The 19128-nt window shown below is 35.6% G+C and overlaps 2 protein-coding genes and 1 long non-coding RNA gene across 3 annotated transcripts; 2 read left to right on the forward strand and 1 right to left on the reverse strand.

Moving 5' to 3' along the window:
* Positions 1–2550: 2550 nt before the first annotated feature.
* Positions 2551–9694, forward strand: LOC131533928 (aminopeptidase N-like). The gene is made up of 20 exons (XM_058766412.1): positions 2551–3262; positions 3342–3484; positions 4227–4363; positions 4498–4624; positions 4769–4923; positions 5058–5171; positions 5271–5414; positions 5519–5584; positions 5693–5758; positions 5848–6023; positions 6498–6574; positions 7076–7209; positions 7326–7381; positions 7466–7613; positions 7693–7781; positions 7872–7982; positions 8559–8726; positions 8813–8953; positions 9051–9132; positions 9226–9694. Exons 1-20 carry the CDS (start codon positions 2643–2645, stop codon positions 9370–9372), a joined length of 2901 nt encoding a protein of 966 aa, XP_058622395.1. The 5' UTR covers positions 2551–2642; the 3' UTR covers positions 9373–9694.
* Positions 5863–13412, reverse strand: LOC131533933 (uncharacterized). Its single transcript, XR_009269250.1, has 3 exons — positions 13125–13412; positions 11557–11686; positions 5863–5995 (listed from the first exon to the last, which is right to left on the reverse strand). It is a non-coding gene; the product is annotated as an uncharacterized LOC131533933 (long non-coding RNA).
* Positions 10570–17450, forward strand: LOC131533930 (aminopeptidase N). The gene is made up of 20 exons (XM_058766414.1): positions 10570–11140; positions 11566–11708; positions 12078–12211; positions 12349–12475; positions 12554–12708; positions 12804–12917; positions 13425–13568; positions 13677–13742; positions 13831–13896; positions 14270–14442; positions 14539–14615; positions 14722–14855; positions 14938–14993; positions 15104–15251; positions 15380–15471; positions 15574–15684; positions 15802–15969; positions 16079–16219; positions 16343–16424; positions 16576–17450. The coding sequence occupies exons 1-20, from the start codon at positions 10611–10613 to the stop codon at positions 16726–16728; spliced, it is 2814 nt and encodes a 937-aa protein (XP_058622397.1). The 5' UTR covers positions 10570–10610; the 3' UTR covers positions 16729–17450.
* The last annotated feature ends 1678 nt before the right edge of the window (positions 17451–19128 follow it).

A 19128-nucleotide genomic window follows, 5' to 3' on the forward strand; every position in this document is an offset into this window, starting at 1 on the left:
ACCTGAAAGTCGGTTGTTTTTCTTTGTAATTTGACATAATTTGTCAGTTTTTCCATAGTTTAAAAACATATTATCAACAGTAACATACTGTAATTTAATTAATTTTGACTGTAAAGTCTATTCTGTATTTTAACAGTTTTTGCATGTATTTTTGTGAAATGGATATTTTCTGTAATTTAACGGAATCCGTCTGGAAACTCTGCTGCCAGACTTTTTGCCGTTTTTTTTACAGGATTTTTTTTTACAGTGTAGGTTACATTACTTTAATAAAGTAATTGACATAATTACACTACTTATTACATTTTAAATAGGGTAATTTGTAATCTGTAACCTATTACATTTCCAAAGTAACATTACCAACACTGACTGTAACTGTCAGAGCCAGGTCTCGAACTTGGGTCTCTAAGATGAGTCAGACTCTCAATTTTTGAGCCTCTGGAGAATGGTGAACCCGATAGCAAATGCACTGAGATACAGTAGATTTAATGGAATTTCAAGCCACAAAAACATTCCACAGACAGAGCAAGAAACAGAGAAATGTAATTCTCACATAACAAAAACAGGCCACAAAAATAATCAATATTTCCAAAGTTCTTAAAGCAAATCACTCAATGTTTAAAAAAAAAAAAGTTTAAAAAACACTATTCTCCTTCCACCACATTACAGACAGCATTCTTATAACACCACTGGTGTACAAAGATTTCAACATCATTCATTGCTCTATAATACTTAACAATCTATTAGAATCCTAGACCTAACAAATGCTTTAAAAACTGGCATCTCTTGAACATGTGCATTCTCAATTTTGTTTCTTCCTGTGGTATGGGAAGTTTTACTTGACCCACCAAGAAATTAATTAACTGCCATTTATTTTTTGCTTCTACATCCAGAATAAATTGGTAGTGGCTATTAGCACTAAGTGTAAATAACGATAGAGGCTATTTACACTAAGTGCAAATAGCATATTTTCTTAGCGATAGATGCTATTTACACTAAGTTATTTTTTTTTATTTTATTTATAATTTATAATTTATTATATAATTATATATAATTTTTTTATTTATTTATTATCTAAAAAGTAATAAAAGGGTGCCATTAATTGTGGTCAATGTGTATTAGAGAAAAAACATTTATTTCATAATAAGACTCCCCCACCCTCACCCACCTTTTTTTTTTAAAGATTGAAATTGTAAATCTCAGAAAATTGCCAACTAATAACACAACCTTAATCTGAAGTTAAACCTGCCTCCTGGTTGGTTTAATTTCAACCTCAATTGATTAAACTCTGGCCTATTAAACTCAGGACTAGACTAAGTCTAAGACTATTTAAAACCATGACAGAAAAAGCAGATTACTGTTAATCTGGTTTAAATGGTCATTTTAGTCTAGGAATAGGTTTAATCTTTGTCAGGGAAACCGCCACTTAATGTTAAGTGTTCAACATTTTATTGTCACAAAGAATTTGCAACATCTCCAGTTCTAGAATATAATTTAGTTCACTTCCTGCCTCAAAAATGTCAACAATCATGGGACAAGACCTGTTTCATATATGACAGTATGTCAGCAAATTTTTGACAGATCATGGTTGCACAACCAAAAAAAAAAAAGATAGCCTATCTAGAAATCTCTGATACTATGTCTTTGAAGAAAGTGGTTTATCAAAGGTCAAGAGCCACCAGATGACATCTGAAGTAATCAACTCCATCTCTTCTGACTTTAAAGATGCAGAATATTTAATAGCAAGATTTCATTTTATTTAATTAAAAAAATAAAATAAAATAAAACTAGATAAAATATTTATTGTGTTCAGGAAATTAAAATTATATCTTGACCTGTTAAAAATAATTTGACATGGCAAATAAAAATTGATAATATAAAATCTTTATATTGTTAAGGGATTGCTAAAGTGAGTTTTATAGAGTCTGGTGACTTTGTTGAACACCTCATTTATAGCTGATACGGGTTAATATGATGAGGGTGGGATACCGTAAAAACTGATAATCATTACACCCATGCATTTTCAAATGAATGGATCATCTTGTGTTATTGGCTATATTTTCTGAGATACTAATCTAAATGATAAACGTCATCCCTGGTACAATGTTCCTCCATAAAATAAACATATTCCAAAGACCAAATCATTGTATTACTTTCATCGTTTATTTGACATTTGACATGTCCAATTTCAAAGTCCAGCTTGACAACCACAGAAAGTGGTATTTTTACAAGTTCATTTGTTACTAACCCTGTCCTTTGCTCCAAGGTAATTTAGCTAAACTACGGTTATACTGTTTTTTTTTTTTTCCGCTCAAAGAGCATAGTTGTATGACAGTGACATTTAGTTATCCTTTAACAGTTATGCCAGAAATTAAGTGTCTGTACCAGCAGTTACACAAACTGATGCTTCTGAGGACGTAACACTGTTTTTGTCAGCCTGCCTTCTTCCCATAATGCCTTAATTGTATCTTCAAAACAGAATATGTGGCCTTACCACATTTTGATAACACAGGTATCAATGACCCTCTGAAACCCTGAGGTTCTAGATGCCCTTTTGTACACTGGAGCTGTGATGTGTTAATGGTTGAACCATTAATTCATGTGGGAGGAGAACCTTCTCATGCCTTAAATGAAATGTTGTACAGATGTCAGTTTCACTCCTCTCATCCTGTAATTGCAGAAGCATGGGGAAGGGTTTCTTCATCAGTAAAACTGTCGGGATAGTAGGGATTGTGTTAGGCGCTGGAGCACTAGCCACAATCATCGCACTCTCAGTGGTCTACTCCCAAGAGAAGTCCAAGAACAACGAAAATGAGGTTAAACCCACAGATGCAGTAACATCAGTTCCAACAACGGAACCATCCAATGAACCATGGGACCAGTGGCGCCTTCCTCAGACTCTTAGTCCACAAACCTACAATGTCACTCTGTGGCCACGGCTACAGCCAGATCCAACCGGACTCTATATCTTCACAGGGATGTCCAGCGTGGTCTTCAGATGTGTGGAAAAGACAAACCTCATCCTCATTCACTCCAACAAGCTGAACATGACACGGCAACCCACCTTGACGGCTCTTGGAAGCAAGCCAGCTCCTACCATTGAATCAATTGTGATGCACACAAAAACGCAGTATATGGCAATTCATCTGAAAGAAGAATTAACTGCTGGGGAAAGCTACGAGCTCTACACAGAATTTATAGGCGAGCTTGCAGATGACTTGGGAGGCTTCTACCGAAGTGAATACTATGAGAATGAAGTGAAGAAGTAAGAAGTTGATTCATCAGTTCCTCCTATTCTACAAAAGGCCGTTTATGTATCGTTAAATCTCCATGTTCTTTTTTAGAGTGGTTGCCACAACTCAGATGCAGGCAACAGATGCTAGGAAGGCATTCCCTTGCTTTGATGAACCTGCAATGAAAGCAGTATTCCACATTACACTTCTGCATGATCCAGCAACCGTAGCCCTCTCCAATGGTGTTGTGATAGGTAAATGAACACTTTATCTGTACAGGAGCAGTTTGGGCAAACTGCTTTGAAAGTGTAGCTTGCCAAGCTGCAAGTTAATCATAATTTGAAAAAAATTAAACTACAGTGAAGTAGCTGCTTTGAAAAAGTAGTTAGCTAAACTAACAGCTACAAACAAAAAGTAGCTACATTGAAGTTACTTAGGGGGACCGTATGTCTTTATAATGATAAAATATAACAATCATTATACATTCATAATTTAATCAGAGCCATATTTTGCTCATTCAAAAGCAATGAGGGATTTTACATGAATGAATTTCAATTAGTGTTATATCATCACATTTATATTAAATACAGCAGAAACACTATAATTTACATAACCTAGTCGACAACATAATACACAGTATGGGGTCTCATATTGGTGAATTATTTATGCGAACATGTTAATTTAAATGAATTGCCATTATGAGCCAATTCACCAGAATAAATCAGACATTTCAATGATAAATATGATAGACATTTTCAATGAGTAGAATGAATCAGACTTTCCTACACTGTAGGAAAAGTGAGATTATAAAGTTAGAAAGTGGGATTATTTCTTTATCTTAAAAACAGCAAAGTAGCATTTGATTGCCCTACACAGCTACTCATTTGCTAAAGTAGTTTATTTCTGATGCATCAGTTTGCTTTATTCCTTCAAACTGATTTCAAGAAAATTAGATGTTCAGTGTTTCATCAGTAAATGTCTCTTTTCAATTTACAGGCGAGGTTAATGTCACCGTGGATGAAACTTTTGTAACCAGAACAACATTTGCACCTACAGAAATAATGTCGACATATTTGTTGGCATTTATTGTCAGCGATTTTGGCTTCATTGAACAAAACATTGACAAACTGCAGGTAATAGATCATTTAACAGGATCATTAGACAAAACTGACCACTTTAATAATGAAACCTATTGTACAATTTACCAAAGATTTGAAAACAGCATGTGTTCATCTAAAATACTGCATATTATAATTTATACAAACAGATTCGAATTTTTGCCCGTCAAGAAGCCATAAATGCAGGACAAGGGCAGTATGCGCTCACTGTGACTGGACCAATTCTCAAATTCTTCGAGGAGTATTACAATGTCTCCTATCCACTGCCCAAATCAGGTAAGAACCTAAGATATGAACTATAATTTATGAGGTTGTTCAATGGTTCTGTTATCGAAATGACAAATTATGTCAGACTAGGTTAATACTTAAACCTTTTAAGCCATTTTAGATGTTTCACTCATTCCTCAAAATATTGCACAGATCAAATCGCTCTACCAGACTTCAACGCTGGAGCAATGGAAAACTGGGGCTTGATCACATACAGAGAGACGGCTCTGCTGTATGATGAAGAAATATCCTCAAATGGAAACAGAGAGAGAATCGTTACTATTATTGCCCATGAACTTGCCCATCAGGTATAATCAGGAGTCCTTTTTTCCAATTTGAACTATAGGAAATGCTTTACAGAAGTTACTTTTATCAACTTCACAACTATAAAGTTTGCATCCCCTGTAATTCACCTTTTTACCACCTTACTCCCTATTTTTAGTGGTTTGGAAACCTTGTGACTATCAGGTGGTGGAATGATCTGTGGCTCAATGAAGGTTTTGCATCTTATGTAGAATATCTTGGGGCAGATGAAGCTGAGCCAGATTGGAACATTGTGAGTGTTTGAAGCAAAAGCCAGAGCAATAAAGGGTAAATGAAAAAAGCCATCACTAAGAGCAGATGAAATCCTAACTCTTCTATTCCTATCCCACAGAAAGATTTGATCGTTCTTAATGATGTGCACAGAGTTTTTGCCATAGATGCATTGGCCTCGTCTCACCCCTTGTCGTCTAAAGAAGAGGAGATCCAAAGACCAGAGCAAATTAGTGAAGTGTTTGATACGATTTCCTACAGTAAGGTAGTGTGGAAACTGTTTTCTATGTTGACTATAATAATGTCTAATAATGAAGAACATACAGACTACATGTGGGTTGTCTGGTAATGCTGAGTCTCTTCCTCTAGGGGGCATCAGTAATCAGGATGTTATCTGATTTTCTGAATGAGACGGTGTTTACTCAAGGCCTCCAGGTAAAAACCCTTTGTAAACTATTCCTTGTTGTACTGTATAATAAAAATCGAATATGCTTTTGTGATTGAGAATGCTTTTGTACATTCACAATCAATTTGTTTCAACAGACTTATCTGGATCATTTCAAATTCAGCAACACAGTGTACACAGACCTTTGGGAGCATCTTCAAAGGGTATGTTGCAGTTAAACAATGCTGTTCAGCCATGTCTTTATCTGATTTGTTGCCACAAAACACAAGTGCTCATATCTGAAATGTTGTAGGCTGTGGACAACAGCAGCGGTACCAGTCTTCCCAGAACTGTGCAAGAGATTATGGACCGCTGGGTTCTTCAAATGGGCTTTCCTGTGGTCACTATTAACACGACAACTGGCCAGATCACACAGGAGCACTTCCTCCTGGACCCTGAAACTAAACCAAACAGGCCATCAGAATTTAAGTATGTCAAAAAATATTTTGAAAATAAAAAAATAAAAATACTATTTATCACAAAGCACCTATTACTGATTTCAATCACAGTGCAGTTTACTAGATACTTTAAAGTCTTCTTTTCTTCCATATTGTGACATTATACATTTGAGTAAAACAGACAATTGGTTGTTGATTGGATGGAGGCAGATTAGCTAAATGTGAGATTGCAGTTGATTGTAAGAAAGGGGTGGGGTTAAAACAGACTAAATGATCGGACAAATCTGGTATACATCACCAGAGAGAAGTCTGGAAGATTGAGCTGACATTCTGATTAAAAATTACGAGATATTTTTTTTTTTTATGAAATATGCAGAGATTCATTGTTCATAATTAGATCAATACATGAATTTAGTATGCATTTATAAACTTATTACATATATCCTACTTGATAAGTTCTGTTGAAATGTAGAATTACCATATCATAATATTCTTCATTTTTCAGTTATGAGTGGTTTGTACCAATTTCATGGACAAAAAAAGAAGCAGCACAAGCCCTATATTGGCTGCTACAGAAAACTGGTGAGTTTGAAGATGACGGTGACAATAATGTTAGCTTTATATTTATTGAGGAAGTGATAGAATTAAAATGATAATTCTGTCTTTACATATTCGTGTTATTCCAAATCCTTATGACTTTGTTTCTTATGTGGAACACCAAAGGAGAAGTCTAGCAGAATGGCCAAACTGTTCCATTTCATACAATAACAGTGAATTGAGACCTGGGGCTGTCAAGTTCCAAAATAGCGAAATAGAAGTAGTCCATACTTTTTGTATACTAATACTATATTCCAAATCTTCTGAAAGCATATGATAACAATTTAAACAAATATGGACATTCTGCTAAATTTGTTCCACAGAGAAAAGAAAGTCATGATGTAGAGTAAATGATGACAGATTTTTCATGTTTTGGTGAACTTTGCATGTGATTATATTCGAAAATGATCATTCGATGTTAATAAAGGACAAAACTGTATTTGCTTTAACGAATCCATGTATTTCTGCTCTACATTTCTAATTTAGAACAATTGGATCACATGAAAATAAGTGGTGATGAGTGGGTTCTGGCCAACATCAATGTGACAGGATACTACAGGGTTAACTATGATAATGAAAACTGGCAACGTCTACTTAATGTACTCCAGACTTCAAGACAGGTAAGAATGACCTTTATTAAATTAGAAGGTAATATTGTTGAAGATACTTACAGCAAGATTTGGATTGTTTTTCATTCAGCATAATAATGAATTGATTTCAATTTGATTTCATTTAGAGCATTCCAGTTATTAACCGGGCACAGATAATTGATGATGCTTTTAACCTGGCCAAGTAAGATCTGAACTTCATTCTTCAAAGTTATGAGTGTAATTTCCAGTCAGTCCAAATGCTAAAAAGCATCCTTCCCTTTTACAGAGCAGGAATTATTGAAACAACACTGGCTCTAAGAACCACGCTGTTCCTAGCCTCTGAAACTGAGTACATGCCGTGGGAGTCTGCTCTTGATAACCTGGACTACTTTTACCTCATGTTTGATCGCACAGAGGTGTACGGCCCCATGCAGGTACGTTTGTCTCTGAATATTTCATAATGTCAACTCAACTGAGCTTGAATTCTAACATCACATTATTTCATATCTGCAGGCATACGTTGGAAAACAGGTGAAAGGTTTGTTTGACCACTTCACAACGATTACAAATTGGGAAAATGTGACTTCAGGACATACTGACCAGTAAGTCATGTAAATATACAGCAGTGACAATAAATGCTCAGATTTGCTTTCAAGCATCTATTCATTGTATTGGTATCTTTGCATCTGCAGATATAATCAAGTAAACGCACTCAGAGTTGCCTGCAGCACTGGCCTTGAAGACTGTACGACTCTCGTCAAAACATGGTTCCAACAGTGGATGGAAAATCCAAAAGTCAACCCGTGAGTTTCACTCAATACAAATCTGAGAGAGTATCTTAGAGAGTGCATCATAGTTAAAACGTATATTGATGCAGACTATTTACTTCTTTGTTTTATTATTATTATAAATGTTGCTGATGTTTATAATAATCACAGATATTATAATTTATATCTAATATTATTGGCAATCAGTTTTATTTGATCCAGTTTTGTCCAAAGGCATTTAAAGTTGCCCCCAAAAAGTATTTGGATATTTTACTTGCACTTAAAAGTGTCTCAATGTCACTGCATTAGATACAGGATAAACTTCACAAAACAAAATATTTTAAATGATTGGGTTTTAAAATATAAAGCAATAAATATGTTAAAAAATATTTTACATTTATTACAAATAGTATTTAGTTACATTTTGGTTGTCAAACATTACTAGAGGATGTCTTTAGAGTGGTTTATACTTGAACTATACTCAGAAAAGTTTTAATCATTTTTGACACTTGGTACATTTAAATTAATTCAGTACTTTTTTGTACTTTTATAGATTGTAAGCTTATTATCTTAAATGAATAAATGACCATTCACATTTTCTCACTGTTTCAGTATTAAGGCCAACTTGAGGTCTACAGTGTACTGCAGTGCCATTGCTGCAGGTGGTGAGAAGGAGTGGGATTTTGCTTGGGGGGAATTCGAAAACGCCACTATTGCTTCAGAGAAAGATAAACTGAGAGCTGCAATGGCATGTGCCACCAAGCCCTGGTTACTGAACAGGTGAGCTCACTGCAGGTCAATGCTGACAAATACATACAGTTCTCATTGTATTAAGCTAAATACATGTGCTTCGATTTATGTTGTAGGTATCTCAAATACACTTTGGATTCACAAAAAATTCGGAAACAAGATGCCACCTCTACCATCATCAGCATTGCAAGCAATGTGGTTGGACAACCGTTGGCATGGGATTTTGTTAGAGCCAACTGGGAGTACATTTTCAATCAGTAAGAAAATATACTGGGAGACTGTGCTATTATTTTCTTAAAAATACAGATAGCAGTTTTCTATAACTGCATATCCAATTATTTTATTCTCCATTAGGTATGGAGGTGGATCTTTCTCTTTCTCCAATCTGATCAATGGCGTCACAAAGAGATTCTCAACCGAATTTGAATTGCAACAGGTATGTGATCTTCCCCCGAACTGCTTTATTTATTTGAGTGTCTTCTTGTACAGATCTTGTTTCCTAATCTACTTCTCTGTTTTAAAAACACAGCTGAAACAGTTCAGGGATGAAAACGCTCACATAGGTTTCGGTTCAGGAACCCTAGCCATTCAGCAATCCATCGAGAGGACTGACGCCAACATCAAATGGATCGAAAAGAACCAAAAAGCAGTCTTAGAATGGTTCGAAAATGCATAGAAATTCTGAAAATGTACATACTGTAGTTTTTTGCTCTGAGGAGGAGAGGAGCACTGGAACATTGTTTTGCTTGGCCTAGTTGAGCATTAAAGGAAATAATTATTTATTATGGATAATGCTGAATCCCAGTATATTCCAGAGCTACATTCTTCCTATGATGATGTACAGTATACAAATATAATTCCTTAAGGCATGCCTTATGTTATAATTATCTGTTTTCCCTTTAAATTTTTTTGAACTGAATATGCAAATAGTACAGAACTCTTTGGTATTTATCATTTTGATATTTTGTCTAATGAAAATAAAAACCTCAATCCATGAACCAATTTGTATTTTTCTAGCAAAATTTCAACTTGTGAAATATAGTATTATTTTTTATGTTACAGTATCCTACAGATGGTAACCAATAACAATTATTTTTTGTTGTATACCATTATTATTTTTATATTGTGTGAATATGTATCTTTAATTACAAGCTGTCATTTTAACAACCAGTCAGTAAATAGCCTTATCTCAAGACACCTATCAAGTAACAGTTTCCCATTTTCATAATCAGGAATTTAATATCAGACACAAAGATAAACTTGTATTTCAGTCAGTTGTAAATTCTGTAACAGCTCTAAATGATTGAGAATGAGCAAGATAAGCTGCTATCTCTAAAGGGAATTCAAGGCTGTTTCATGAATCTTTCAGAATTTTCAGTAATTTGTTTGAGAGTTATAATATGACGATGTCTAAAAAATACCTCACAAAGTTTTCCAGATGGTTGCTAATGGCAATTTTAAATTATTGTTAATATATATATATATATATATATATATATATATATATATATATATATATATCATTCCAGTATTGGTCTGAATCCCTGTTTATTGTGTATAGTTTCAGAATATGGCTTAACATCTAATTCAAACATAAAATTACATTGATTGAAAATATTTTGGATTATATTAGATGATTTCATGCTTGTGCTTGTTTTTCTGAGCTTTTTCCCACGATTCTTGGCATCACTTTACTAAAGAGTAATGGCTGCATAAACATGTCAGGGAAGACACATGCCATAATGTATTATCTTAGTGCACCTCAACTTATCAGGTTACCAGAATCTTTCACTGGCTAGTCTCAGTGTTAATGGATAAGCCATTATACCCTTTGGGAGGAGAGAAGGTGGGAAGAATAAATAAAATGCCAGCACAGTTTGGTCTGATCTTTACAAATCTGTGGTGAAGGGGAACATGGTGAGAATCCATTTTAGTGCAATGTGTGTTGGATGCACTTTCCTAGGGCTGGCATCACTGGCCACCATTGTTGGGTTGTGGACCGTTCAACTCCTTCCTACTACAGAAGCTTCTGCTGAGCCCTGGAGCGAGTATCGTCTACCAGGCACTCTGGTTCCAGACTACTACAACATCACTCTCTGGCCTCGACTCCAGCCGAACATACATGGCCTCTTTGTATTCACTGGAAATTCCAGCGTGGTCTTCAAATGTCTGAGGGAGACTGACCTCATCCTCATTCACTCCAATAAGCTGAACCTGACCTTAATAGATGGGTATCTGGCCAAACTCTCTGCGCTTGGTACCTCAGTGGCACCCTCAATTCATAAAACCTGGACGCAGGAGACGACGCAGTACCTTGTCATTAAGTTGAAGGGCAAGCTGAAAGCTGGAGAGCTCTATGAGCTTTACTCAGAGTTTGTGGGAGAGCTTGCAGATGACCTGGCAGGGTTCTACAGAAGTGAATATGATGAGAATGGAGAGAAAAAGTAAGTCCGACTATTATTTTTAAGATCTACCGATCTTCAATAAAACCAGTCAGGAACTCTAATGGATGAAAAATCAAAGCTATCAAGATCAACATCAAGGCTATTGCTGTTGGCAGGTCACATGTTTGTTTGATAAGTCTCTTGGCAGCTTTATGCCTGTTTAACCTTTGTACTGTTATATAAACATGGAAGATTACTTCCTGGATCCATAAAGCAATTTTAATGTGTGTGTTTGGGCACTGCATAATATCCACAAGATTTTTCAGGTGTGGGAAATTCAGTCATCATGTTGTTTGGACAGAGAAAATACATACAGTTTCCCAAAATGGCATACCAATAACCCAGCTCTTATTTTATGGTCTGTACCTACCACTGGTGTTAGGAACAATGTATATTTGTGATATAACAATAATTACTTCCTCCAGGATAGTAGCCACCAGCCAGATGCATCCCACACATGCTCGCAAGACCTTTCCATGTTTCGATGAGCCTGCAATGAGAGCGGTTTTCTACATCACTCTCATCCATGACAGAGGAACCGTGGCCCTGTCGAATGGAATGGAAATCGGTCAGTTCTACCAAAAACAGTTTTGTTTCACACACAATGACTATGTTAAATATGGTAATGTGAACACTGGGTTTAATAAATCGGGGCCCCTAGAACATCTGTAGAAAAATTTCAGACAAAAAAATAAAATAAAATCTCTCTCTGCTTTCTGTAGTTAAATTGATTTTACATTAATAGATAGACAGAAAGACAAATAGATAGATATCTAATAAAACAGAATCTAATTTACAGCTTGTTTTCTGCATTCAGAGAAAGTGGACACTATTTACAGCTTGTTTTCTTCATTCAGAGAAAGTGGACACTATTTACAGCTTGTTTTCTTCATTCAGAGAAAGTGGACACTATTTACAGCTTGTTTTCTTCATTCAGAGAAAGTGGACACTGTTCTTGATGGACAACCTGTTACTGTGACAACATTTGAACCCACAAAGAACATGTCCTCCTATCTATTGGCACTGGTTGTCAGTGACTACACAAATGTTACATCAGCAAATGACACTTTGGTACGACCATCATTCATCTTTCATGAGCTGTAGAGCTGCTTTAAAAGATAAAAATCTCACATTTATTGACCACAAAGTGTACCTTACAGCATATTTACCCATGGTGCATATGACCAAAGTATGTTTTCTCTGAACAGGTACGAATATGGGCTCGTAAGAAAGCCATCGAGGACGGCCATGGTGATTATGCCCTGAATATAACTGGGCCAATCCTCAAGTTTTTTGAAAAATATTACAGTGTACCATATCCACTGTCTAAATCAGGTATGTTTAAACCATCTTTTGAAGATTATTGCCTGGGGAAAAATAATATGTACGGATTTTTAATTCTCTTACTTTAAGACCAGATTGCCCTGCCTGATTTTTATTTTGGGGCGATGGAGAATTGGGGGCTGGTGACGTACAGGGAGACAAACCTTCTATATGATCCAGTCATCTCCTCTAATGCAAACAAAGAGAGAACGGCCACCATTATAGCCCATGAACTGGCACACATGGTACTTACATGTATAAAAATATGATATAATAGGTTTTAAATGGATATAATATGTGTAATACAATAATATTACGAATTGTTTGTCTTCTTGGTCAGTGGTTTGGCAACCTTGTGACTCTAAAGTGGTGGAATGAAGTTTGGTTAAATGAAGGTTTCGCATCTTATGTATCATATCTTGGTGCAGATTTTGCTGAACCATCCTGGAACGTGGTGAGTGTTCACAAACTAATGAACTTTTAATGGACTTACTGTACCTGCCAATGGTTGGTCAACTAAAACAACATTTACCATTTAGCCTACATCTTAAAATTTATTTTTATTATTCCATTAAACCAATTAATTTCATGTTCATATGGCGGAACAGGCGTTTAGCCGTTTGCCTGAATATTTGAAGAAGAAAAAAATATGTATATATACCTGAAATGCGGGTCATTGTGATTTAACTCCACACATCTTGGTTTCTGTGACTTGTCTCCACACTAAGAGTTTTAACAACTTTTATTGTTAAGATCTGAGGTAAAATTTACGAGGCTCGCGCCTTTTGTAAATGTCCTCAGGTGACTGTTGTATCGCGTTGCTTACGTCACTTATGGGTTTTGAAATAATATATGTTAAAAAATAATTACTCATGAGAATTCAAAATTGTATATAGATTAGAAAAATTTAAAATTTTTGCACATTTTTATTTATTATCTTTCTCCCTTATCGCTCTCACAGAAAGACTTGATTATCCTTAAAGACGTACATCGTGTTTTTGCTGTGGATGCTCTGGCCTCTTCCCATCCCCTGTCTTCAAATGAGGAAGATATTATAAAACCAGAGCAGATCACTGAGCAGTTTGATACAGTCTCCTACAGCAAGGTGCCGGACGCTTGATAACCTTTTTTTTTTTTTGGACGCTTGATAACCTTCACTGTACATTGATCATTAGCCTACTAGTATACACTTTTTTTCTCTGGTAACCTGCAGGGGGCGTCGGTGTTGAGAATGCTGTCAGACTTCCTTACCGAGCCTGTGTTCGTCCAAGGACTAAATGTGAGCAAATTACAATCCAGTTATGATAATCAGATAAACACGTTTTGTTTTTAATCTGCTATATTTCTGATATTTTTCTCCCTAAAAGACATATCTCACCATGTTCGCCTATCAAAATACAGTGGGCGAGGACCTGTGGAATCACCTTCAAACTGTGAGTTGCATCAAAAATAAAATCAAAAGCTGTAATATGTGACCCTGGACCACAAAACCTTTTTTTTGCACCCTCAGATTCCAGATTTTCAAATAGTTGTATCTCAGCCAAATATTGTCCGATCCTAAAACCATACACCAATGGAAAACTTATTTATTCAGCTTTCGGATGATGTATAAATCTCAATTTCGAAAAATTGACACTTAAGACTGGTTTTGTGGTCCAGGGTCACATAACATACTAATATTTAGCACGTAAATTATTTGATTAATATTCACATAACACGAATTACTCAGAAATCCAAACTAACTCAAAATGTTTGTCAGTACTGCCATCTAGTGGTTGATTAATCGCTCTCATTTATCACCGCTAGGCAGTTGATAAGTCTGGAACAGTTCTTCCCTTAAGTGTCAAAGAAATCATGGACCGCTGGGTTCTTCAGATGGGCTTCCCGGTGGTCACCGTCAACACTACGACAGGCCAGGTGTCTCAGATGCATTTCCTTCTGGATCCTGAGTCTTCCGTTCAGAGGCAGTCTCCATTCAAGCAAGTCTAAATTAATCTTCAAAGCTACCTAAGCAGATTGTGTTGTTTTTAGAACAGTTTCCTTTAGTGTTATGTTCACTTTTTCTGTGTTTTTAGTTATGAATGGATTGTACCCATCAACTGGATGAAGGCAGAGGTCAAGCAGTCACGCTTTTGGCTCACAGAAAAAACTAGTATGAACACAAAATAAGTTTTATAGTGTCGTTTGTTCCTATGAATGGGACAAGCTCACCATTTTGATGCATACATTTTTATACATGATTGTCTTTTCATATACAGCTTTTCACTCTGATATGAAGACAACTGGAAATGACTGGGTGCTGGTGAATCTGAACATCACTGGATATTACAGAGTGAACTATGACACTGAGAATTGGGAGCGTCTCCTGAATCAACTGACTGAGAACCATGAGGTAAAAACACAGAGACATGTGAGTGAAATCACAGACCCAGTTCTAATTAATAAATTTGACCATATTTATTGCATTTTTATAGGCCTTCCCAGTCATCAACAGAGCTCAGATAGTGGATGATGCATTTAACCTTGCAAGGTAAAAAGACATGAGAACTGGGGTACCGTTTCATATAATATGTATATTTTATTTATGCATGCACATTTAAATGAATTCAGCTGCATACTGAGTCAGAATTCTTTTTCAAGGGCAAAGATAATTCCTGTCACTTTAGCGCTAAGAACTACAAAGTACTTATCTAAGGAAAGAGAATATATGCCATGGCAGTCTGCTCTCAACAACCTGGATTATTTTTACCTCATGTTTACACAAACTGATGTCTATGAACTTCTACAGGTCTGTTCTAATACTTCATACTGTATATATTAGCATTTGAAACCTAAGAAATGTTATATTTTTTTTAATTCTTGACTATATGTGTGTTGATTTGTGTTTAATATGAGTTTTGCATTTTTGTGTTGTAGAACTACACCAGAAAGCATGTGACCCCCCTTTTTGAATATTTTAAGATTATTACTGAAGATTGGTCACATGTACCCACTGGCCATACAGACCAGTAAGTAATCCATACATATTTCTGTAATAATTAATGGCATGTCAAAATTTTGTTCCAATGATATTATCTTATTTATTGAGGTCTTTATTTTTCCTTGTGTAGGTACAATCAAGCTAATGCCATTAGATTTGCCTGCAGCACTGGTGTAGAGGAGTGTCAAAATCTCACTACAAACTGGTACAGACAGTGGATGGACCGACCAAACCACAACCCGTGAGTTTGCCCATACTTTAGAGCACTCAGTATTTTGGTCTTCTAGTCAAGCAATCCAATGTTGTACTGCATTACATAAATATATTACATAAATCTAATTCAGATCTCTTTTTCCAGGATTCACCCCAACTTGAGGTCTACAGTGTACTGCAGTGCACTTGCCTCAGGTGGTGCTGACGAATGGGACTTTGGCTGGCAGATGTTTAAGAACGCCACCATCGCGATAGAAGCTGATAAACTCATGTCCGGCCTGGCTTGTGCAAAAGATACCACACTTTTAGAAAGGTTTGACATACAGTATGTTGTTCTTTGGGAACATATAGAAACTTTTCAAAGGAATAACATTAGAAAAATAATTTTAATACAAAATGTTTTTTATTGTCATTATATATAGGTACCTTGGATACACGCTTGATGCGTCAATGATCCGTAAACAGGATGCTACCTCTGTCATTGTGTATATTGCCAGCAACCCAGATGGTCAGACATTGGCTTGGGATTTTGTGAGGAAGAACTGGGTGTATATGTTCACAGAGTGAGCTTTATCAGCAACACAAATGATCATTTACAAGACAACCGCAAAATTTTTTACTTTTTAATGAATTGAAATAAATCTTAAATGCAGTAATGTGATAAACAGAATGAATTTGTGTCCTAGGTATGGTGTGGGGTCTTTTAACTTTGCCAGTCTTATAAGCGGCATAACCAAAACATTTTCAACTGAATCAGACCTTGAGCAGGTGTGTATATTCTATAAATATACTATTAATACAATAACGTTTAAGAATTTACTTAATCGCCTAAACTCGTGATGAAACTAAACAGGTTGAACAGGTTCCTTGTCTAATTAATTTCTGTTTTTCCCCTCCTATCTCTAAACAATTTGAAAAGCTTCTGAAGTTTAAGAGTGACAATTCAGAGATTGGCTTTGGATCAGGGACAGCAGCTCTGGAGCAGGCCATCGAGAAGACAAAAGCCAATATAAAATGGGTGGCTGAAAACCAGAAAGAAATCACAGAGTGGCTGGTGGCTGAATCTGCATAAAAATCACAAAGACTGACATTAGTCTCCTTTATGTAGCCTATGTGTATAATGATAAAGATTATATATATATTATATATAATATAAAGAAGAAAAAAAACTTTTAAAGTATATAAATGCTTCAAGTTAATTTTGATTGTTAAATTTTGATTTGTTCTGTAATCGAATAAATAGCAGAATGATCATACTGCACTCTACTCTTCTGTTTTATCATGGTATGAAAATAAGCTTAAAAATCAAATGTTTCTAAGAACCTAAACACAGTTGCTGACATCATATAGGCCTGCTTTTGTATATATACTAAACTTATTGTATTTTTGCTTAAACGGAGGGCGTTATATTCTCTGTAGTCTTAGAGCATCGCAAAGAATATCCACACAGAAAATTTTACAATATAGTTAAACGATAGTAGGGTCATTCTATGGAAATGTCTATTTTTCTGTCCCTAGCCTTCACAGAAATATTACACTTGAAAAACACATTAGGGTTACAATTTCTTTATATTTTAAAATGAAACAATATGTTATTTGAACAATTACACCTTCTTGAGGCATCAATGTGGCAATATTTGTTTTTTAATAAATTATAAAGAATTCCAAGCACCACGAAACTGCTCGTCCCCACAGCCATGTACAGCAGGAAAGTGCTTTATTTTGAGGTCAAAACAGGTTTTTCTACCATTTAAAATACAATAATGTATTCATAACTAGCAAATAGGCCTATACGATATAAATGGCATAAAACAAAATGCTGAATAAATATTATAAAATATATAATGAAAACACTGGTCCCCTGGAGTTGTGTCACTGGTGTTACCGTTTAACAAAAATCTGTTATTTTGAAATAAAAATCAAATTGATGACATCACTTGACTTCCTCCTTCCTATTTTCTAAACATCTATGAAAAAAGGCCCATATTATGTCCACTGTTTCTTTTCAGTTATGACAAGTTCTCCCATTTATCTCATGATTTCATATGAAGCTTTTAGTTGACATCACTGGTATGACCTATTTATTGTTAGGGAATTGTAAAAAAAAACAAAAACAAAAAAACACTATAATACAAATGGATTAAACTACTTAATTTAGTGAGTATACCATGATTGACAACATGTGGCTTGATACCTTGCAGCAGACATTTTGTAAAATGCATTTTTCATGAAAAATGTCACTGGTGTTACCGTCACTGGTGTTACCTTCCTTATGGATAACAATAGTGAAGATCAGGTCTTATGTACTGTATGTCACTGGTGTTACCTTCCTTATGGATAACAATAGTGAAGATCAGGTCTTATGTACTGTATGCAGGGCTGGACTGGTAATCTGGCATACCGGGCATTTTCCCGGTGGGCCGACGCACTGAAGGGGCCGACAGAATTTATTATGTTTTTTTTTTGCCAAGGAGCATCACGAGCAGCCAGTGGCCCATTGGTTTGTCTCCTGAATTGACAGCGTAAACCACCCAATCACAATGCGCTACAGACGGAGCTATGAAGTGTTTTGCTCCGCCTATATAAAGAACGCTTCACCCCAACTTCGTCGTCGGCTTTTCCCACGTTTTCACAGCAGCTTTATCAAGAACAGGCTTGCTCTGCGGTGAGTGATGCGGCGTAAAGAGCCAGCAGGAGGAGGAGAGGAGAGCAGTTGAATCGGTAAAGTGCTTGATAGAGACTCACAACTGAGGCAGGCATCTATCCTGTGCGCGCGCGCCATTAGTGCAGAATACACAAACACTTCTTAATTAAACGTAAATTCGTCCACCGCGATTTTTTTGGCCAAGTCATGTCAAGTGTGTCCATAGAGGTTTCCATGGGCCAATGCGAATAAATCTAGATTTAAATTCGAAAAGACACGATATTGTCAGACCTGAAGTTTTTTTTATTATCCAAAACAACTAGATGCAATGATACATATCTACACTAGCAGTCAAAAGTTATTGAACAGTAAGATTTTGAATGTTTTTTTAAAGAATTCTCTTCTGCTCACCAAGCCTGCATTTATTTTATCCAAAATACAGCAAAAGCAGTAATATTGTGAAATATTTTTACTATTTAAAATAACTGCTTTCTATTTGAATATATTTTAAAACGTAATTTATTGCTGTGATCAAAGATACATTTTCAGCATCATTACTCCAGTCTTCAGTGTCACATGATCCTTCAGAAATCATTCTAATATGCTGAATTGCTGCTCAAGAAATATTTATTATTATTAATGGATTCTTTGATGAATAGAAAGATCCAAAGATCAGCATTTATCTGAAATAAAAAAGCTTTTGTAACATTATACAATACACCATTCAAAAGATTGGAGTCAGTATAATTTTTGTTTTGTTTTTTGGGAAAGAAATTATGGAAATTAATACTTTTATTTAGCAAGGATGCTTTAAATTGATCAAAAATG

This window comes from Onychostoma macrolepis, chromosome 25 (assembly GCF_012432095.1).
Source record: "Onychostoma macrolepis isolate SWU-2019 chromosome 25, ASM1243209v1, whole genome shotgun sequence".
Classification (NCBI taxonomy): domain Eukaryota; kingdom Metazoa; phylum Chordata; class Actinopteri; order Cypriniformes; family Cyprinidae; genus Onychostoma; species Onychostoma macrolepis.